Source organism: Pituophis catenifer, unplaced genomic scaffold, assembly GCF_029215685.1.
Source record: "Pituophis catenifer annectens isolate HBS135680 unplaced genomic scaffold, rPitCat1.0.hap2 SCAF_16, whole genome shotgun sequence".
Taxonomy (NCBI): domain Eukaryota; kingdom Metazoa; phylum Chordata; class Lepidosauria; order Squamata; family Colubridae; genus Pituophis; species Pituophis catenifer.
The window spans coordinates 5,285,575-5,309,358 of NW_027256896.1; the positions used below are offsets into that span (position 1 = coordinate 5,285,575).

General features: G+C 41.3%; 1 protein-coding gene across 1 annotated transcript; it reads left to right on the forward strand.

Annotated features, from left to right (window-relative positions):
* The first annotated feature begins 6,991 nt into the window (after positions 1 to 6,991).
* TMEM114 (transmembrane protein 114) lies at positions 6,992 to 21,854 on the forward strand. The gene is made up of 4 exons (XM_070954811.1): positions 6,992 to 7,175; positions 9,880 to 9,960; positions 15,565 to 15,702; positions 21,622 to 21,854. The coding sequence occupies exons 1-4, from the start codon at positions 6,992 to 6,994 to the stop codon at positions 21,852 to 21,854; spliced, it is 636 nt and encodes a 211-aa protein (XP_070810912.1).
* The last annotated feature ends 1,930 nt before the right edge of the window (positions 21,855 to 23,784 follow it).

The window sequence follows — 23,784 nt, forward strand, 5'->3', positions numbered from 1 at the left end:
TTTCCGACTTCCGGCTCATGCCTTCTGTAGCGCCCCGCCTCTCGCGCGAACTGACCAATCATTGACGAGGAGTACCTTACTGGGCGGGGCTGTTCCTCTCCGCCCTGAAAGGATCGTCCTCCTCTCGCTTTTCAGGGTTGCTATGGCAACCTGCGCTCTAGACGGGATGGGTATGTTAGTCCTCACTGAACAAAATGGAGGCACTTAAGCTCTCTCGCTCTCTCTCTCTCCTTTTGATATTTCAGGGAACTTCAACTTTAGCTGCAATTAAAAGTCCAATTTATCAGAAGTTGTGATGCTCCATCACTAGAGGATTTTTAAGAAGAGACTAGGAAGGCAAGCTCTTCCACTTGTCATTTGTCCAGAATGTTATAAGGTCTCCTGTTGGAGCAGGGGGAGAATGGAATGGAATAGAATGGAATGAAGAATAGAATAGAATAGAATAGAATAGAATAGAATAGAATAGAATAGAATAGAATAGAATAGGAATAGTGGAATGAAGAATAGAATAGAATACAATAGAATACAATAGAATAGAATAAGAATAGTGGAATGAAGAATAGAATAGAATAGAATAGAATAGAATAGAATAGAATAGAATAGAATAGAATAGAATAGAAATATTGGAATGAAGAATAGAATACAATAGAATAAGAATAATGGAATGAAGAATAGAATAGAATAGAATAGAATAGAATAGGAATATTGGAATGAAAAATAGAATAAAATAGAATAGAATAGGAATATTGGAATGAAGAATAGAATAGTGGAATGTAGAATAGAAGCATAGAATAGAATAGAATAGAATAGAATAGAATAGAATAGAATAGGGATATTGGAATGAAGAAATAGAATAGAATAGAATAGAATAGAATAGAATAGGAATTTTGGAATGAAGAATAGAATAGTGGAATGTAGAATAGAATAGAATAGAAGAATACAATAGAATACAATAGAATAAGAATAATGGAATGTAGAATAGAGGAATAGAATAGAATATTGGAAATGAAGAATAGAATAGTGGAATGAAGAATAGAATAGAATAGAATAGAATAGAATAGAATAGAATAGAATGTATTTAGAGTAGAGCAGAGTAGAGTAGAATAGAAATAAGAATAAGAATAGAAATAAGATAGGATAAGAATAGGATAGGATAGGAATAGAGTGTATTTAGAATGGGATGGAATGGAGTGGAATGAAATGAAATAGGAATAGGAGTAGGAATAGAATAGAATCTGGAAGGGACCTTTGAGGTCTTCTAGTCCAGTCCCCTGCTCAAGCAGGAGTACCTATACCATTTCAGATAAGTGACTGTTGGACTAGAAGACCTTCAAGGTCCCTTACAACTCTGTTATTTTATTAAAATATTTCACAATACATAATTCCATGGCTAACTAAACTATAACTTACTGAATACATCCAGCTAGTCTTGTTAGAATAGCAGAGGGAACACACCACACAACATATACAGACTGTATTGTAATTGAATATGCTCTAAACCAACCACATAGAGTTCTTTGTCCTGACCTGCAGAAGGAATCCTGAAAAATAACCAAAAAGTCCCAGGGAATTTTAAAAATAAATGTATTTAATAAGACACCATGCTATTTATAAGTTTCCTCAAATTATGAGGTGCACTATAGCTCAGAAAAGCAGGTGCTGGAGATGTGTTAATTTTTGCAAAGTTGCAAAACTTTTTAAAGAAACTCCCCATATTCTGCAGTAGGCAGCATAAACATATTTTGAGGGGTGAAACATGTATTAGATATTAGAAAAAATATTAAAGTTTCATATCTGGGGTAATGTTTTATGGCTACAAGAGGCATTCCTTATGATTTGAAACTGATTCAGTCTGACTGAGGGAAGAGGGGAACATGATAACTGTCTTCCAGTACTTGAGGGGCTATCACAGAGAAGAGGGGACTGATTTATTCTCCAAAGCACCAGAAAGCAGAATAAAAAATAACTAGGTGGAACATCATCTAGCAGTAAAGATCAAATCTAGCAGTAAGGAGAACTTTCCTGATAGTGAGAACAATTAATCAGCCGAATAGCTTGCCTCCAGGAGTTGTGGGTGCTCCATCACCAGAGGTTTTCAAAAATAGACTGGACATCCATTTGATTGGGCTGGTGTAAGTCTCCTGCCTTGGGTAGTGGGTTGGACTAGAAGATCTCTGAGGTCCCTTCCAGTCTTATGATTCTATATCAGACCTGGGCATTCTATGGCCTGCGGCCCACATCTTACCTTTTGCCTGGTCTTGTCTGGCTTGTGACAGCGGCCCTATTGATTCCACCCACAACAGTTCTAGTTTCTCATGTGGCGTCTGGAAAATGAATTGCCCACCCATGTTCTATTTTCTATGATAATAAGGCTTATATGTACTCCAGATCAGAGAGGAAAACAAGAAAACACAGTCAATTTCTAGCACACTGCAAACAATTGTTATCTTCTGTTGGACCAAGAGATTGGAGAAAAAGCGGCCTTGGTCAGATCCTGCGTTGTGCTCAGATGTTTTCATCTCTTTTGTAAACCTATCATTCTGATCTTCTCATTTTCCAATCTTTTATTAAGCTGAATCTCTATTTCACCTACCTTCCTGGTTGTTCTATGCTTTTTTTCCTATTTGCTTAGAGTGCTAGAATATTGTACTGACTGATTATATTTAATTTTCTCCTTATCTTGAGATAAGTGGTACTTGTGCTGGCTGTTGATTTTTTTTTTAATTGCTTTTATGTAATGTCCGCTTTACGTAATCCTTCAATATTGCAAAACCATTTGATAAAGCATTCAAATTCAAATTGATTTGGTATTTGAATAAAAAAAAACCACCTGATTTTTCTGCAAGATCTTTGATAATTAACTTATTTGTTGCTTGTAGTATTCATTTTTATTATATTCTCCTTTATATTCTGTTGTTGTACAGCATCTAAAATCTCTGGATTCAGCTAGTTTACAGTTAATCCTCAACGTTGGATTCTTAAGTGGGTCACCATGTAGGTGGACCCATTTTTATGACCTTCCTTGTGGCAGTTGTTAAGTGAACCCATAGTTTGCTATAGGCCAGATTTATGAACCTGTCATGGTCATATGAGTGAAATACACTGCAAATGGCCATAAATGCAGGCTGGTTACTGAGCACGCAAAATGCAATGATATAACCAATGGGGGAGGCGATACTGAAACCTTGGAACTTGGTTGTAAGTCATAACTTTGAACCATCCCAAGTGTGAGAACTATCAGTATTAGTTTTATTACTAAAGACCTCCAACCTCAAGAACATGGAGCTAGGTTACATTTAATCTTAGATCAGTGGTGAAATCCAAATTTTTTTACTACCGGTTCTGTGGGTGTGGCTTGCTGGGCTTGGTGTGGCTTGGTGGGCATGGCTTGGTGGGCGTGGCAGGGGAAGGATACTGCAAAATCTCCATTTCCACCACACTCCAGGGGAAGGATATTGCAAAATCTCCATTCCCACCCCATTCTGGGACCAGCCAGAGGTGGCATTTGCCAGTTCTATGAACTACTCAAAATTTCCACTACCAGTTCTCCAGAACCTGTCAGAACCTGCTGGATTTCACCCTATCTTAGATGGGTACTCAACTGTCAATATTCTGCTTCTTTCTTTCTTTCTTTCTTTCTTTCTTTCTTTCTTTCTTTCTTTCTTTCTTTCTTTCTGCAAGTGAGGTTGTTTTTCTTTTCTGCATAGTAGAGATTTCTTGTTGTGGGGGTATTTTTTACAAGTAGCTCTTTTTTCCTTAAAGTGACTTGTAACCATTATTATTGCAAATTGTCTCTTAAAACCCATTAATTGAACTGCATGGATGAAATTTCAGTTGCTGTTGTTGCATATTGCATCCAGTTCTGATCACCATGATTCAATAAAAGATGTGGAGATATTCTAGAAAGAGTGCAGAGAAGAGCGGCAAAGATGAAAAAGTGGGGGAAGCTAACCATATGATGAATGACTGAGGAAACCAGATATACCTGGTCTAACGAAGAGCGTTATTAAAATGTTTATGTTTGATGTAGTTTTTATTTTATGATTCTATTGTGAACCACCTAGAGATGTGCAGTTGGGGTGGTATAGAAATAGTGAATATAAATAAACAGCTGCCCATTTGTCAGAATCCAAAATGGAGTTATATGGTTTATTCAATGCAGTGAACATCATATGGTTTCAAAATGTGTTTATTTATCCTTCCCTTCGTTGTGCATTTTGGTTCTCAAGATCTGAAAGACTAAATCCATTACAGTGGTGGGATTCAAATTTTTCTACTACCGGTTCTGTGGGCATGGCTTGGTGGGCGTGGCTTGGTGGAGGGGGTCATGTGACTGAGAGAGCATGGCCAACTGACGTCACTCACTGCAAGGTGGAGCGGCACCTTACTGTGAGTGACATTGAGTTGGCCACACCCACTCAGTCACATGACTCCCACCAAGCCACGCCCACCAAGCCACGCCCACAGAACCGGCAGAAAAGGCAGCTCCTGTGGCCTGTCCCTTTATGGTCCTCCCCTCCCCAGTTTGGGTGAACAAGTTAAAATTTCTGCTACTGGTTTGCCCGAACTAGTCCGAACCAACTGAATACCACCTCTGAACAGAACCTTTTATAGCTAAGCATAGTCATGATATCAGGAACAGTTTCCCTCTAAGGCGTTGGTGGGGAAAGATTAACTCATATTTTACAAAATGAGAAAGTGCTGGAAACTTGTTGCCCAGAATCTAAATCTCACAGGCTGGCCAATCCTTTGTTCCTTAAAATATGGAACTTTGAAATATTGATACTTTAGGAGGTCCAAGCAAATATCATTTTTAAGTAATAAATTACAAAATTGTTCCAAAACAAACTATCAGTTAGTAGATTTTTTCCCCCCTCCTTACAGGATCAAACACAACTCCTGTCTTTAGTTCTGGGCCATTCAGAAAGATGTTTTTGCTTCATATATTGCAAGGCATTAAAGTAGATGGTTATTCTACGATTCCATCAGATTAAGCTTCTTCCTACAAACCGAGTTGTAGACCAAAAATTTACTGTATCTCAGAAGCTCAACCACCTTCCAGTATGTTCTAAAAGAAGAGAGAAAATAAAGCAAAAGATCAGGACGCCATCCTGATTTAACAGCAGACGAGAATGGATCCTCATAGCTCAAGGTCAGGGGTGTGAAACACGAGGCCCGGGGGCCGGATCCGGCCTGCAGGGTGCTTAGATCTGACCTGTGAGGCCACCCCGGAAACAGCAAAGGACTGACCCATGGTCTTCTGCCAGCAAAAACAGAGCTTGGGAGGGCTGCACTTCTGACATGGCCTCCTGCAGTGCTCTGCCAGCGAAAATGGAGCTCCGTTTTCATTGGCAGAGAGCTGCAGGAGGACATTCCAGCTGAAGATGGGGCCCAGGGTGAATGCATGACCCACCCAAGCTCCATTTTCGTTAGCAGAGGGCTGCAGGAGGCCATTGCGGCTGAAAACGAAGCTCAGGAGCCTGTTTTCGCCAACAAGTCATGACCCCGACATGAGTGATGTCAAGCTGACCATGCCCACCCTGACCACGCCCATCCCCCACCCCCGAGGTCACAATCCTGATGTGGCCCTCATTGAAATCGAGTTTGACACACCTGTTCAAGGTGATGAAGGCAGTAGAAGCTGCTTGAATCTACTGAACTTTTAGTGAAGCTTAATTGAACTCTACAGACTGACTCATGTATACAATTAGCATCCACGGTGGCTATTTTTCTTTAGAGGATTAGAATTGCATACCGCTTGTTGGGAATGCACAAAATGTACGGAGTTGGCTTTTTCAGAATACAAGCAGAGAGCTATAAGAATTACCCCAAAGGTTGTCTTGAGCATATATGGGTAATATTGTACGAGGGAGGACAGTTACAGGGTTCTGTAAATGCCTCATAGAGGTTTTTTTTTTTTTTAAAAAAAACAGGATTTTCTGGGGGAAAACCCACTCTTTTACCATTCAAAGACCCAAGCGATTCACACCTAAGGAGCTGTCCATGGTTTTGAAAGTTGCTGGTCTCCTCTGGGCTTCCTTCAATGTCCCCATGTCTGGGGGAAATAGAAGTCCCGAGGTCTACTAGAGAGCTGTTCGACGTTTCAACAAATTAAGAGGAAATGTTAGCACTGAGTATCTTAAGTATTTACTTTTTTAAAAAATGGTTTTTATTGAACATTTTCCAACTTTAAAAACCACAAGTGGAAGAAAAGGGGAAAAATAATAATAACAAGACGAATACAAACGAATAGAAAAAACAAACAACACAACAGTGTAATACAATTTTACAGCTTTCCTTATCAGCATGCTTTTGCAATTCACTATTCAATAATTGCCTTCTCATAGATTTTAACGATTCTAGTAATAGTATAATAATTATATTATAATAATATAATACTGATTATAACCGATTGTACATATATACATTTATCTTTATATTATAGTCAATGGTTTTAGAACTTTTATTTCTTGTTTTGGCTTCTATTCTCTAGCCACTTGTACAGTCTACTCCAAGTTTTATAATAATCCGATTCTTCTCTTTCTTTTAACGCCATGGTCATCCTGTCCATTTCAGCACACTCAAGTATCTTTCTAATTACCGTTTCATCCGAGGGGGTATTTAATCTTACGTATTTACTTTATCACATGACAACTGGATGAAATGTGAGGGACGCTGCTAGTCAACACCTCCCCTTTTCCCAAAGTAACTGGGCATCCGCTACCAACAAGAGAAGAGTAAATAAAGAAAAGGAGGCAGAATTCAATTTACATCCGTGACTATACCTTCCAGCAGACGATCAATCTATCAGTAGGATTTACACATCAGTAAAATTTAAGGAAAGGCTGCAGATAGGAACATTGGGCATCCAGAGAAACTCCAGAAGGTGGGCTTGCAAGAGATGTCCACAGCAGTCCTGTTCGTTTACTCTTAAGGACCAGTGGAGAACATCATCGAGACTCAAGGGCCAACGCAGACAGCAGCCATCAAAATGAAAGTTACACTGAACAGCATTTCTGTGTTTGCAGTCTTGGCGGGTGTTATAAGTCTCACCTTCCTGGTGGCTGCCCTGGCCACAGACTTTTGGTACCAAATTGATGCTTCAGGATTGGAGATGTTCACCAACCATACAGGTAGCTTGAAGTCCCATAGAGGTCTCTGGAGGACTTGCCAATGTAAGTACATCCAGGGTTTTCCTGGGAAGTTGGTGGTTGTTTTTTTGGCAAGTAATCGGTGTATGTATTTGGCGTAACTGAATGACCCTTTCCCAAGGCTAGACTCCCAAGTGGTCCAACAATGTGGTAGATGGAGACTTTTAATGCCAAAGGAGAAGATTTGTGTATTTTGATAAGGAGAAAGCTTTAAAAATGTTCGGTGTCATTTTGTCACAGGGGTACACAAACGTGTGAATTCTCCTGAATTTGCATAAGCTTCTCACCCCATTTTTTGTTCCCTTATCGTAACAATGGCTAGGTTCCATGACTACAGTTTCGTTTCAAACAAGATTCATCTGAACCCATGGCCTTTCGAATATTGTCAAGGCTTAGAAGAACAAAAATAATGCTATAATGTCGTCCCCCCCCCACCCTATGATTTAGTCTGATGAAAGAGAAGTTAGAATTTAGAATAACAGAGTTGGAAGGGACCTTGGAGGTCTTCTAGTCCAACCCCCTGCTTAGGCAGCACACTCTATACCATTTCAGACAAATGGATGTCCAATCTCTTCTTAAAAACTTCCAGTGTTGGAGCATTCACAACTTCTGGAAGCAAGTTGTTCCACTGATTAATTGTTCTGTCAGGAAATTTCTCCTTAGTTCTAAGCTGCTTCTCTCCTTGATTAATTTCCACCCATTGCTTCTTCTCCTACCCTCAGGTGCTTTGGAAAATAGCTTGACTCCCTCTTCTTTGTGGCAACTCCTGAGATATTGGAACACTGCTATCATGTCACCCCTACTCCGTCTTTTCATCAAATCAGACATACCCAGTTCCTGCAACCGTTCTTCATATGTTTTAGCCTCCGGTCCCCTAATTATCTTTGTTACTCTTCTCTGCACTCTTTCTAGAGTCTCTACATCTCGTGGCAACCAAAACTGGATGCAGGATTCGAAGTGTGGCCTTACCAAGGCCTTATAAAGTGGTATTAACACTTCACGTGATCTTGATCCTATCCCTCTGTTAATGGGGCTTAGAACTGTGTTGGCTTTTTTGGCAGCTGCTGCACACAGCTGGCTCATATCTAAATGGTTGTCCACTAGGACTCCCAGATCCCTCTCACAGTTAGTACTATTGAACGAGGTACCACATATACTGTACCTGTGCATTTTGTTTTTCTTGCCTAAATGTAGAACTTTACTTTTTTCACCATTGAATTGCATTTTGTTAGACAGTGCCCAATGTTCAAATCTGTCAAGATCCTTCTGCATCTGAAGGCTATCTTCTGGAGTGTTGGCTATTCCTGCCAGCTTGGTGTTATCTGCAAATTTGATGAGTTCCCCATCTATCCCCTTGTCCAAGTTAGCATGGAAGTTGTTTGGAAGGAGAAGAGAATTTTGGACAATTTGTCCTAGGTGGCGGGATGGGGTGAATATGGGTGCCTCTTTAATGACAAGGTGGCTAGGAAATGTGTGCATAAGTCTTGTCTTTCATTGTGTAATCCTCTCTGCAACTCCCTAGAGGAGATTCCAGGTAGAAATTTCTTCCTAGCATCTATTCTCAGCTGTCACTACCTAAAGTGGATTGTGTACTTTCCCTGCAAGGATTTTTCTTCACATATTCAGGATTTTGAAAAGCCATATATTTTATTTTAACTGGGGCACCTTGAGAAACTATGAATGAGAAATGTATAAACCTATACTTTATAGCCCATATGTATGGATTATATAACTGCCCAGAGTCTTTGGGTTGGGCAGTATATATATTTTATGAATTGTTTTTATCATTATTATACAGATAGAGAGCCTATAGTTCTTGTTCAGATCAACAAGATTTCAACTATGCTATTTCTCAAAATATTATAGCTTGGTCCATATATTTATTTATTTATTTATTTATTTATTTATTTTTCATATTTGTATACCGCCCTACTCCCGAAGGACTCAGGGCGGTGAACAGCCATAATAAATACAAATACATATAGAAGTTAAAAACTATTAAGAAACAGTTTATTATATAGTTTATATAATTTATAATATATATATTATATTATATTATATTATATTATATTATATTATATTATATTATATTATATTATATTATAATATTATATTATATTATATTATATTATATTATATTATATTATATTATATTATATTATATTATATTATATTATATTATATTATAATGCAATACAGTACAATACAATACAATACAATACAATACAATGCAATACAATAATATAATTATTTAGTTTATATAGTTTCTTCCCCAAACCCCCAAAATTTTAACCTTAAACTGTCTACTGTTGACCTCACCCCATTCCTAAGAGGTCTGTAAGGGGCGTGCATAAGAGCACCAGCGTGCCTTCTGTACCGTGTCCTAATATTCCTTTTTACTTACACTTTTTGTGTATTCAAATTATGTTTATACTTTTACCTGTAATCTTATATATGCTTGACAAATAAATAAAGAAATAAAATATAATTGCCCTGACCGAATGCAAGAACTTTGGACAATACATATCCACACAACATGCTAAGAACATTCTAATAATGAGGCAGAGAACATTTGGGTGGCTAGGGCTGCATTTCATGGCTTCTATTTTAACTGCCAGCTTAAGCAAACTCGAAGCTTAAGTTGTTTAAGCGGTGGTGCCAAGTTGGAAATTGTTGACCCCAAACTGTTGCTTGAGCAGGTGTCCGATGGTTTCCCCTTTTCTTGCAGTTAATGGGACATGCTTCCCTATGGTAAACCCGTTCAAGTCTAAGACCGCAAACATGACAACTTCGCGTAAGAACGTCCTGTGTAAGTAGCTTTCTAAGTTGTATTTCCTGACATCAGTTGCCATACAGGGAAGTCAGTGTTGTCTACCAACTCTGCCCTCCGACTCCAGTGATTTATTCACTGGGAAGAATTTTTTTTTTTACAATGCTAGGGTTTTTCTCCAAAAACTTCTTCAAATGAATGAACTGAAAGGGCGGTGCACATCAGGGGTGAAATGCTCCCGGTTCAGACCAGATCACCCGATCCAGTAGCGATGGCAGCGGGTGGTTCACAGAACTGGTAGCAAAAATCCCTGCCCCCCCCACCATGCCCAGCTGAGCCGCGCAATCATCAGAGGCTTTTTTAAAAAAAAATTTTAAAAGCATTTTTTCTACAACCTCTTTGGCCAAAAAAATGCTTTTAAAAGTAAAAAAAAAAAAAAAAAAGCCTCTGATGATCGTGCAGCTCAGCTGGGATCGTCAGAGGCTTTTAAAAGCATTTTTCTACAACCTCTTCGGCTGAGTTGCCTGATCGGCAGAGCCTTTTAAAAGCATTTTTTTTACAACCTCTTCAGCCGAAGAGGTTATAGAAAAAATGTTTTTAAAAGAAAAAAAAGCCTCTGACGATCAGGCAACTCAGCTGGGATCATCAGAGGCTTTTAAAAGCATTTTTTTACAATCTCTTTAGCTGAAGAGGTTTTAGAAAAAATGGTTTTAAAAATAAAAAAAAAAGTTGGCCACACCCACTCAGTCACATTACCCCCACCAAGCCATGCTGGTAGTAACAAATTTTACATTTCACCACTGGGCTGGATGGAGTCACTGAAGCAGTTGGCGTGAGCTTAAATGGTCTCCGGAGGACAGGAAGGCCTGGAGGAACGTTGTCCATGGGGTCGTAATCAGAGGTAGTATTCAGCAGGATCTGACCAGTTCTGGAGAACCGGTAGCGGAAATTTTGAGTAGTTCGGAGAACCGGTAGTAAAAATTCTGACTGGCCCCGCCCCCATCTATTCTCAGCCTCACGAGCCTCACTGATCGGGAGGAAATGGGGATTTTGCAGTAACCTTCCCCTGGAGTGGGGTGGGAATGGAGATTTTACAGTATCCTTCCCCTGCCAAGCCCACCAAGCCATGCCCACCAAGCCATGCCACGCCCACAGAACCAGTAATAAAAATTTTTGAATCCCACCACTGGTCGCGATGGGTCGGACACGACTTTGCAATTAACAACAACACTTGGCTGATTTTAACTTCATTTTACAAGATCAGGAAAGATCAAACAGAGCCTTCTCCATGCTGAAATTGGCAGATATAATAATAACAACCATAATTTGCTGCCACTAAGAAGGGGCATTTTAACATCATTATTGAAATGGTAGCATTCCAATTTGTGATAGGACTATTAACCTTGCTTGCGGGAAGCTGCCTGGCAGAGGCCAGGTATTACTGACCTTAGAAGGGGGAAATGAAGTCTGGCTGGAAGTCTCGTGGGACAGAACCTGGAAGGAGTTGACCCCATTTAATCTGGTTGGATGGTCAGATGAAGAGAAGAAGGCAGTCCCTCAGAAAAAGCTCTGGAACCACAAAGGGTTTTTTATTGGGAGCAATCAGCACCTTGAATTGCACCCGGAAGCTAATTGGCAAACAATACAGCTCTTGAAATAAAGTTGTTATATGAGTATCTTGAAGTGAAGCGATAATGATTCAGACTTGAGAAAGACGAATCACACTTTTTAAAAAAATCTAGTAATTCTGATTGTACTACCGTGTTTTCCCGAAAATAAGACCCTGTCTTATATTTTTTTGAACCCCAAAATATGAGAGAGAGAGAGAGAGGGGGAGGGGGAGGGAGGAAGGGAGGGAGAGAGAGAGACTCTGGACAACACCTTGTGCTTTGGAAATGTAAAAGGGATCCAACATGAATCAGTTTGCTGTTAACATAGGAAAACTCTCCCTTCCTTTCTTGTAAATAAACGAACACTAGGTATTTTTCTGGGCTTTGGGCCTGCTCCATGGCAAAACAACAGAGATTACATACATGGAGAACATTGATGTACCGTGTTTCGCCAAAAATAAGACCCTGTCTTATATTTTTTTTAATCCTAAAAATAAGCGCTTAGCCTTTTTTTCAGGGAGGTCTTATTATTTTGGGGGTGCGTGGAGCAAGATGGGGCTCCTCTTGCCGTCTTACCTGATTTCCAGCTCTGTCTCCCTAACCCTAACCAGAGGAAATGACAGGAACCGGCTGCGCATGGGGTTTAATATATTTGTTGGGGGGCTTATTTTCAGGGAGGACTTATTTTCAGAGGGGGCTTATTTTAGCGCATGTTCTCAAAAGCCTGATTGGGCTTATTATCTGTGGAGGTCTTGTTTTCGGAGAAACACGGCACCTCTCTATGTAACACAAAGACAACTTTCTCTTCCTCCTTCTCTAGTGGTACTTTCTGGATCTTCGGGGAAAATGTACCCTGTTTTCCCCAAAATAAGACCTCCCCTGATAATAAGCCCTATCGGGCTTTTGAGCACATGGCAATAAGGCCAAGCGCTTATTTCAGGGTTCAAAAAAATATAAGACAGGGTCTTATTTTCGAGGAAACATGGTATGTCTATTAATTTTCAATTATTTCAAATGTATGTCTAGTTTAATGAAATAAGGGCAAGGAGTGAAATGATAGCAGTGTTCCAATATCTAAGGGGTTGTCAAAAAAGAAGTGGGGGTCAACCTATTCTCCAAAGCACCTGAAGGTAGAACAAGAAGCAATGGGTGGAAACTAATCAAAGAGAGAACCAACCTAGAACGAAGGAGAACTTTCCTGACAGTGAGAATAATTAACCAATGGAACAGATTCTCTCCAGAAGTTGTGGGTGCTTCAAAACCAGATGTTTTTAAGAAGAAACTGAACAACCATTTGTCTGTAATGGTTTAGAGTTTCCTGCTTTAACAGGGGGTTGACCTAGAAGACTTCCAAAGTCCCTTCCAATGGTTATTCTATTATTCTGAACATATCAGCTGCCTTTCATTCCTGTTCAGAGGTAGTAGGAACTGCCGTAGGTTCCCCTATCTGGGTTTGAGCTGGTGCAGGAGGAAATAAAGCAACTGGAAGCATAAATCCTGACCGTTTTTAGAAGACCATATCTAGGAGAAGTCCAAAGCTACAGAGAGGCACCTAGCAACCTTCTGTTTGGGCAGCTGGTAAGACAATGGTCCTGGGTTGATGGGTCAGAGAAAGAGAAATGGAAAAGCAATTGAATTGGAACAAAGCCAGCGATAAAGAGCCATCATGCGGAGGGCTCCTAGGACACAGGAGAAAGCTTCAAGGAATGTCAGCTTATCCATTAGTGGTTAATGATTATCTCGGTGCAGCGAGGAGAACTTGCAAACAAAAACAGCTGCTCCACGAGGTGCTTGGTGAAATGCAACCTGGGATTTACTCAGATGGAAAGGAAAGGACCCAGCTGGAGGATTTAGCATCATAGTTTGCTTTTTATTTATTTATGCGGATAAGTAATCGCCCAGCATCTTGAAGTTAAACAGTATTTGAGGCCAACAGACCAAGAGACCTGCACTCTGAGATCTGGACTGCCATTGTGGAAAAGGTTCTTCCTGCCATCAATCAATTGGATGGTTGTTGAAGTCTTGTTCTGAGAAGCACGGATGAGTTTTGCTGTTGTCCACAAACACTGCTGGCTCATATTTAAATGGTTGTCAACTAGGACTCCAAGATCCCTCTCACAGTTACTGCTGTTGAGCAAGGTACCTGTTGGGACCCAGGCCCAAGTAGTTATTACCAGACACAATCAGTCCTAAACAAACATATTTTATTAGAACAGCTGAGAATTACTTCATTCTCAGATTAGTCCAAATTAACTCCAAAACAAATTCTTCATAAACAGTCCTTCGGCCTTATCATCAACCTTTGTCTTCTTTAGCACCCTGCTAAAAGCTTTTCTTGGCAAAAGTTCAGAAGCAAGAGATACCAACAAGAAACAAATGTAACAACGTTGCTTTCCTACAAAGATCCCAAGAGCCGTTGCTGCTCTTTTAAACCTTCTGGGAGGGGGCCAATCATCTCCTGGCCTTACACCCGAGTCGTCCATTTTGCTTTAGCTGCTCTTGCCTTTTGGCAGTTCTTCTCATGCATGCACTAGGAACAGGCTCCTCCTGTTCCTCTGCCTCTCTGCTGTCCGCCTCTGGAGGCTCCGGAGTTCGCACATAACTCCCAGATGGGCCTGGCCCCATCTCTGCCTCTGATGCAGAGCCCTCGTCTGAGCCTTCCCCTGACTCCAGGACTGGCCCATGTTCTTCCTCAGCCTCATCGTTGTCCAACTCCACTGCTAGCTCCGCAGGCTGCTGGCGGACCACAACACTACACATATAATGCACAGGTACAGTATATGTGGTACTTTGTTCAATAGTGGTAACTGTGAGAGAGATCTTGGAGTCCTAGTGGACAACCATTTAAATATGAGCCAGCAGTGTGCAGCAACTGCCAAAAAAGCCAACACAGTTCTGGGCTGCATCAACAGAGGGATAGAATCAAGATCACGTGAAGTGTTGATACCACTTTATAAGGCCTTGGTAAGGCCACACTTGGAATTCTGTATCCCGTTTTGGTTGCCATGATGTATAAAAAGATGTCGAGACTCTAGAAAGAGCAACAAAGATGATTAGGGGACTGGAGGCCAAAACATAGAAAGAACGGTTGCAGGAACTGGGTATGTCTACTTTGATGAAAAGAAGGACCAGGGGTGACAGGATAGCAGTGTTCCAATATCTCAGGGGCTGCCCCAAAGAAGAGGGAGTCAAGCTATTCTCCAATGCACCTGAGGGCAGGACAAGAAGCAATGGGTGGAAACTGATCAAGGAGAGAAGCAACTTAGAACTAAGGAGAAATTTCCTGACAGTTAGAAACAATTAATCAGTGGAACAACTTGCCTCCAGAATTTGTGAATGCTCCAACACTGGAAGTTTTTAAGAAGAGACTGGACAACTATTTGTCTGAAGTGGTGTAGGGCTTCCTGCCTGGGCAGGAGGTTGGACTAGAAGACCTCCAAGGTCCCTTTCATCTCTGTTATTCTATTCTAACATGAATGCCTCTCCTCTGGGGCAGTAGCTCTCTCAAATCAGAGAATCGGTTCAGGTGGGCATATCTGCAATGCCAGTGCGCACCCATCTTTTTCGTTGGATCTTCAGGCCTGCCACATTTACTACTGTGGGAAATTGGGAGGGGGGATTGTATGGAGCAAGGGTGATACATAGTCATAATAACATTCCTTTCTCAGAGAGTCAAGGACATCTTGCCCTGCATCTGGAGGGCTGGAACTGGGAGGCGTCTCAGGTTGGGATGGTGCTTGGATTGGGCCATGTGATGGACATGTGGATGCAGGGAAAGGGACTTGAACTTTCCTTTGGGTGGGGAAAACCTGGAAGCTTTCAGATTCGGGTTTTCCCAGATGTGCCAATATGACATTTCTAATCAAATGGAACTTCGAGGAAACTCAACCTCAGAGTTTTCTTTTGTTGGGGGTGTTACTTGGAACCTTGACCTTCCTCTTCCCTGCTGTTTCAATCCCTGGCCTCCATTTCTTCTCATCACTGCTTTGAGGAAAATTGAAATGACTGCCTCTCTCCCTCTCTCTCCTTCCAGACCTTCATGGGGCATTTGTGATCCTGCTGCCTCTAAGCCTCATCATCATAGTCTTTGGAGGAATGGTGGGTATCATCAGCGTCTTCACCCAAAACTTCTGCCTTCTGCTGTTCACCGGGGTGCTCTTTCTTCTCGGAGGTATGTGGTCAAAGCAGTCCTTGAGATGAAGTGATATCATGTGAAGTGAAAGTACCACTTTATACTGCATGGTGAAACCAGACTGCATCCAGTTCTGGTCACCATGATACAAAAAGATGTTGAGACCCTAGAAAGAGTGCAGAGTGGAGCAACTAAAATGATAAGGGGTCTGAAGGCTAAACCGTATGATGAACAATGTCAGGGAACTACCGTATTTTTTGGAGTATTTTATTGATTATTTTATTGATTTTATTGATTCTGGGTTTTAAATTGGGAACTTTTCGATTTTGCAGATCTGGGATTTTAAATTGGAAATGCCGATGATTTAATTTATTTTAGTTTTTTCTTAACTTTTGTACTATATGTGTTTTAAGTTTGGCTGTCCACTGCCCTGAGTCCCCCTGGGGACTCCCCCTATAAGTTGAATTAATAAATAAATAATAAATATGTTAGGGTGTGTGTAAAAAGTATTTGTTGCTTGTGCAACGAGCAGAGCAGAAACACACAGGGAAGGAGATAAACGTCCAGCTCGTGTGAGAATAATACTTTATAGATAACAAGCAGTCTCGGTGTAAGTAAAACAGTCCAAGGTCATAAACAGTAATATCAGTCCAGTAAGTATCTTCCCTTACCAAAGCAAACAGACTTTAGTAACTCTTGGTATACCGTACCATATAACAGACGCAGTAAGCAACAGGATACAATCAGGTATCAATCCGGAAGAAGCAGGAAGAACGAACGCTTCTCTGTGCTGCTTATTTATGCACTGTAGCCTAATTACAGGGTTCAGCAAACCCTGATTACGTGGCTCAGTTGTTTCTTAAAGAAACAGATATATTGCCTGACCAACAAGTTAGGAGTAAACTGCAAGCTGAACCTAACAAAATAAATAAATAAATAAAATATAAGACGCATCGGACTATAAGACGCACCTACCTTTTTTGGTGAGGAAAAGAAGAAAAAGAAATCTGCCTCTGCCTCCCAGCAATTTTGCCTCGTTACAGCAAACAGCCTGCTTTACTTTCATTTTTGTTTTCAGCACAGCTTGATTAGCACAAGGGGAAAAAAATCTGCTCCAGCAATTTACCTCCTTGCAGCAAGCAGCAGAGGCCCGCACAAAACAGCTGAGAGCAAAACAGCTGCGAGTCGGGAGGCCGATCCAATCAACTTGTGCTAATTAGGCTGTGCTGAAGCTGAAAGGAGCTGTTTTTTCTTGCTGTTTGCTGCAAGGAGGTAACTGCTGGGAGGGAGAGGCCAAAGGGTGGGAGTCAGTGGGTGGGCAGGGCTACATTTGGTGTATAAGATGCACCTAAATTTTCACCCCCTTTTAGGGGGGAAAAAGGTGCATCTTATACTCCGAAAAATACGGTAGGCATGTCTAGTCTAATGAAGAAAAGAATTAGGGGTGACATGATAGCAATCTTATGATACTTGAGTAGCTGCCACAGAGAAGAGAGAGGTCGCCTTATTTTCCAAAGCACCTGAACATTACGATAAGTAATGGGTGCAAGATCATTCAAGAGAGAGCCAATCTAGAATTAAGGAGAAATTTCCTGACAGTGACAACAATTAATCAATGGAATAGCTTGCCTCCAGAAGTTGTGGGTGCTCCATCACTGGAGGTTTTCAAGAAGAGTCTGGACAGCCATTTGTCCAGAATGAAATAGGATCTCCTGCTTGAGCAGAGGGCTGGACTAGAAGATCTCCAAGTTTCCTGTTCTGTCCCCCTTCCTCACACAGGCAAACGTAATACCAAGCACGCCTGCCAATATTTTATTAGGTAAACAGATTAGAATTCTTGTCAGACCAAGATTTTGGCAGCAAACTGCCGAATGCCTGTCAAGACAGGTTTCACTCCCATAAAGCAGAAGAGGACTTATCTTCAGTCTGTTCCAGGAGCAACAAATTATCCACGAGACAAGAGTTTAGTCAATGTTCAGTCCAAAATATATCCAAGCCGAATTTCAGAGATCACGATGTGACTTGCAGGGTTTAACTTTGTCGGTCACAAAGCCTGAAGAGCAATCCCACCCACTTTTATTCCGGGTGGGGCGTGGCTCTGTGACTCAGCTCAATCTCTGGCCCTCCCACGCCTCTTCCGTTGCTGCACATGCTTCTCCCTCCGACGCTGCCTGGGATCAAGCCAGGATTCATCATCCCCACTCCCTATCAATTGGTGCTCCGATATGCTTTCCTCCTGGCATATCCCAGGCTGTTCCTCTTGGCCTTCGGATGGAACCTGAGGCATTGCCAGAGAGGAGGGTCCTGGAGAGGGAGGCCTTGTCAGTTCCTCCCCATCACCTTCTGAGTCTTTTTCCTCTGTTAGGACAGGCTCAGGAGTCGGGGTCACAACATTTCCTTCCAACCCTGCTCTTGTATGTTTCTAATGATTTGAGAGTCCAAAAAGTAACATCTGGAGTTGACTTAGAGTCCGCTGGCCACTCAGATGGCTCTCCAAACTTCTCCAACAAGTCTGTGGGCAGAAAAGTGGGATGGATTTTTCCAAGGGAAGGAATCTGGAGTCTGATAGGACCTTTTCTTGGCTGAACTCGGTTGATTACAAGGCAGAAGCTTTGGTTAATCTCCTGAAAACCTCTGCTTTTTAATCTTAGTGATTTCCTTAGAATGCCATTTGACCATATCAAATATATAAAACAGATGCAAAAAAATACAAATGGATACAAAGAAGACAAAAGGACATGTTCATAGTAAGTCATCACATCTACAGGTGAAGGCTGATCTCTGGCAAGAAAGTCATAAATTGTATCTTGTGACTGTGGAATGCTTTATTCATTCATTCATTCATTCATTCATTCATTCATTCATTCATTCATTCATTCATTTATTTATTGGTTCAATTTATATGCCGCCCTTCTCTGGAGACTCAGGGCGGCTTACAATGCGTTAAGCAATAGCCTTCATACTTTTTGTATATACCTGCTTAGTAGGGCTTTCGGGCCCCCCTAAGTGGTGTTCTTTTTTTATATATACAAAGTCAGCTTATTGCCCCCACAAACCGGGTCCTCATTTTACCTACCTCAAAAGGATGGAAGGCTGAGTCAGCCTTGAGCCTGGTGAGATTTGAACTTGCAGTAATTGCAGGCAGCTGGTATTACTTAACAGTGCTTTAGTCTGCTGCGCCACCAAGGCTCTTGGCTTGTCTAGGTCTAGGTCTGAGGGTCTAGGACAGGGATCTGCAACCTTAAACACTCAAAGAGCCATGTGGACCTGTTTCCCACAGAAAAGAAATCACCGGGAGCCACAAAACCTGGGTGGGCGTGGCCAACTCCACATCAGTCGCTCCCACCCAGTCACATGACACACATCCCAGCCACGCTTACCCAGGTTTTGTGCCTCCTGGTGTTACTTCAGGTAATCGCCCTTACCTTCTTAGACCAGGCAAGGAGTGACTAGGAGGGGAGGGCGAGGGGCTGGGCCAGCCAGTGGTGGATTCAGCAGACAGGGAACCACAGTAGGGGGATGAAAGAGCCACATGTGGCTCCAGAGCCGCAGGTTGCAGACACCTGGTCTAGGACAACTCGGCACAGCCAACTTGCCGTGGCCAACTTTGATATTAGAAATGGTGGAATAGAATCATTAAAGAAAGGAATGCAAAAGGAGGGACCGAATGAAATGTGAATGGCAAAAATTAAACTAAGTTTTTAATTATTTTAAATACTTGCATTGAATTGTTGAATTGTCCCGCAGCGAGTTGTCCCATGGTGGGTGTGTTGGCAGTGGTGAGTTGGCTGTGGCAAGTTGGCCACACCAGGTTGTCCCATTCCATACCACAGGTGTGTCTCTCTGTGTGTGCCACCATCAGCACTCCAGATTTGAGCCTTTAGGGAGGGTAGGGACCAGGGGTGAAATCCAGCAGGTTCTGACAGGTTCCGAAGAACCGGTAGCGGAAATTTTGAGTAGTTCAGAGAACTGGCAAATACCATCTCTGGCTTGTGCCAGAGTGGGGTGGGAATGGAGATTTTGCAATATCCTTCCTCCAGGAGTGGGGAGGGAATGGTGATTTTGCAGTATCCATCCCCTGGAGTGGGGTGGGAATGGAAATTTTGCAGTATCCTTCCCCTGCCATGCCCACCAAGCCACACCACGCCCACCAAGCCACGCCCACAGAACCTGTAGTAAAAAAATTTGGATTTCACCACTGGTTGGGACCATCATAACTGAAGTTATGGTAAGTGAGGACTACCTGTACTCATGCACTCATTGCTACAATGACTACATTCTTTCTAGTTTCAGAATCTGCATAGCGGTTTTTAGAGTGGAATGGGACAACTCCAGTGGTGAAATCACATTTTTTTTTACTACCGGTCCTGTGGGCGTGGCTTGGTGGGCATGGTGTGGCTTGGTGGGTGTGGCTTGGTGGGTGTAGCAGGGGAAGGATACTGCAAAATTTTCATTCCCACCCCACTCTGGGGCCAGCCAGAGGTGGTATTTGCCGGTTCTCCGAACTACTCAAAATTTCCTCTACCGGTTCTCCGAACTCTCAAAATTTCCTCTACTGGTTCTCCGAACTACTCAAAATTTCCTCTACCGGTTCTCTGAACTACTCAAAATTTCCTCTACCGGTTCTCCGAACTACTCAAAATTTCCACTACCGGTTCTCTGAACTACTCAAAATTTCCGCTACCGGTTCTCTGAACTACTCAAAATTTCCGCTACCGGTTCTCCGAACTACTCAAAATTTCCTCTACCGGTTCTCTGAACTACTCAAAATTTCCGCTACCGGTTCTCCGAACTACTCAAAATTTCCTCTACCGGTTCTCCAAACTACTCAAAATGTCCTCTACCGGTTCTCCAGAACCTGTCAGAACCTGCTGGATTTCACCCCTGTACAACTCACTATGGCCAACTCGCCCTGGCCATCTTGCCATGGCCAACTTGCCACGAGATAACTTGTGGTGGGACAATTCCACGTGAGATAACTCAATGTGATAAATATAATCCACCACTGTTTCTTTGGCATTATTTCTGTTGACAAAAATGGAAATAATGTAGAAGAAAGAGTGGTGGATAACATTTTTCGCGTTGTTATGTGTTGAGTTTACTTTATTGATTAGCCCTTGGGCCATATCAAAGTGCAGAGTTCCAGATGCAAATTATTACTAAAATCTGATAAAAATGGTTTAAAATAGAATTGGATAAAATACAATTTAAAATGAAATTGGAAAAAAGCATGGTTTAAAATGAAATTGGAACAAAATACAATAATTTAATATATAGATAAATAAAATACGATACAATTATATTTCGGTGTCATCCCTATAATCTACCCTCAATCAGTCCCACATATATTGATCTCAACTGAACCATTTTGCTCGACTATTGTGCTGTGTTAAATGTTATTTTCAGATTTTTACCCCACGTGGATTGTCCCGTGGCAAGTTGGACATGGCAGGTTGGCCACGGCGAGTTGTTCCTAGACCCCTATTTATTTATTTATTATTATTTATTATTTAAATTTTTATACCGCCCTTCTCCCAAGGGACTCAGGGCGGTGCACAGCCACAATAAAACACGTATATCCATAAAATTTAAAAACAGTTTAAAACATATTAAATAATTTGGCCCTATATTAAAACTAAAACACCCATTAAAATTCGTTATTAAGCCAGCCCAGCCTGTTGAAATAGTAAAGTCTTAAGGGCACGGCGAAAGGTACGTAGGTCAGGATCATACCAATCTCCGGGGGCAGTTCATTCCAGAGGGCAGGTGCCCCCACAGAGAAGGCTCTCCTCCTGGGGGTCGCCAGTCAACATTGTTTGACCGACGGCACCCTGAGGAGTCCCTCTCTGTGGGAGCATATTGGCCAGTGGGAGGCTATCGGTGGCAGAAGGCGAGAGAGTTATGGAGAGAGTTTTCAATATGTATGGACCCCTCTGACTCTGTTTGTGTCCTTTTTAGCTCTTGTTACCCTTCTTGGGGTCAGCATCTACATTGCTTATTCCGCTGCCCTCTTCAAGCACGTTGCGTCTTTTCAGGGGAGGAAGAGTCTCATGGAAAATCTCAGCATCCAGTTTGGCTGGTCTCTGGTCTTCGCTTGGGTCTCTATCGGCGCGGAGCTTCTCACCGGGTTGGCATTCGTTCTCCTGGCCAAAATGGTGGGCCAGAAACGACGGTGGGACAATTTCATTTGAGAGTGTCGGAGATGATCCTCTTCACTGCTCTTTCCATGCCTGGCCTCTGTCTCTTTCTCATCACTGCTTTGAGCTAAGTTGAAGTCACGCTTCCAGGGGCTTCTGCCACTGCTTCTAGTAGCTGAGGACTTTCAGCCAAAACTGAGATCAGAAACCCAAAAGGATTTATGCAGAGCTGTGAGTCCACGTAAAATAAGCAAATGAAAAGTCTGTATCTTCAATTACTGCATTCCACAAAAAAAAAAAAAAACACCCCGTTTCCTTGAACAAATTAACACGATATCTTTATTTTGTCTAATTTATCCTCCCCCCCTCTTTAAAATTATTCACCGTAACTTTGGTGCTGCCAGTTAGATTGGCAGATCAGGGTTAAAATCAGCCTTTCACTCTTCAATTTTGGAAATCTTGGCCATTCACCCTTCTAACTTCTGAAGTTTCAGTAGTTAATTTTTCTAAGGGCTACCTAGAAATTTTCTTCTTTTCTTCCTTCCTTCAATTTTAAAGGAGAGAAAATGAAACAAAAATCTGAGATTATCAGGAGTTTAGAATCTAGACAAATTCTGTAGTTGTTTCTGCTCTGGCAGAAGGAAATATTAGCAGTATTCACTCCACACACACACTATATATACATATATATATATAGTGAAAATATATATAAAAGAAAAGAAAATACACACACACACACACACACACACATATACATACACACACACACACACACACACATATATATATACATACATACATATACACATACATACATACATACATACATACATGTGTGGTGGTCCTTGACTTAGGACCACAATTAATTTATATTGCTAGGCAAGACAATTGTTAACTGAGTTGCATCCCATTTTACAAACCTTTTCGTCAGTTATTAAGTGAACCACTGCAGTCATTGTTAAATGAATCATGCCATTGTTGGCAAATCTGGCTTTCCCCATTGACTTTGCTTGTCGGACGCCAGCTGGGGTCGCTTACAAATGGCGACCACATGACCCCAGGACAATCAATCCATGGAACAGAAGTTGCCTTCAGAACTTGTGGGAACTTCATCACTGTAAGTTTTCAAGAAGAGATTGGACTGCCATCTGTCAAAAATGATGTAGGGTCTCCTGCTTGGGTAGATAGGTTGGACTAGATGACCTACAAGGCCCCTTCCAACTCTGTTAATCTAATCTGAAATCTAATCTAATTATTTATGATAAACTCTGATGTGTAAACCCACCAAACAGCTCAGTTTAACAATTAGATGATATACTGCGTATCCAGTTAGTCATTTTCAATATAATGGCAGCAAATTCCAGTCACTTGACGGGAAAATGGGTAGCATATAAATTGAATGAATGAATGAATGAATGAATGAATGAATGAATGAATGAATGAATCTTCTCCTGGATTGTGCTGTCACAGAACATTCATAAAGAAGCTATCTGCAAAAGTCAGAACTATTGCAATTTTGGCAAATTCTTCTTTTTCATTATTAAAGTTTATTATAATATAAAATAGAAATGATAGCAAAGATAATAAGAAATAGGGAAAAGCAAAAGAAGGGAAAGGGAAGGAGGAAGGGAAAAAAGCTGTGACTTCCAACTTCTTTCAGTGCAGTAAAATACGAAACACAGTTGCAACCTTAAACTTTTTGCTGTACATATTTAGTAAGCTCTAGTCATTTCTATAACAATACAGTTAATCTAATCATCAAAATCTAAAGTCGAAGTTTTTTTTTTTTCTCCCTCTTTTGAACGTAAAGCCCAGAAGCAGTTTCCAGAAAACGGAAACAAAACTGGATAAGTTCTTTTCTTTAATTACTTTAATTCAGGTTCATGTTTTTGCCATCTGCAGTTTTGGCAAATTTGATAATGTTAGTTTGTCACCTACCTCTCCTCAGAGGAGTATGTGTACGTGTGAGAAAGTTTTTATTTTT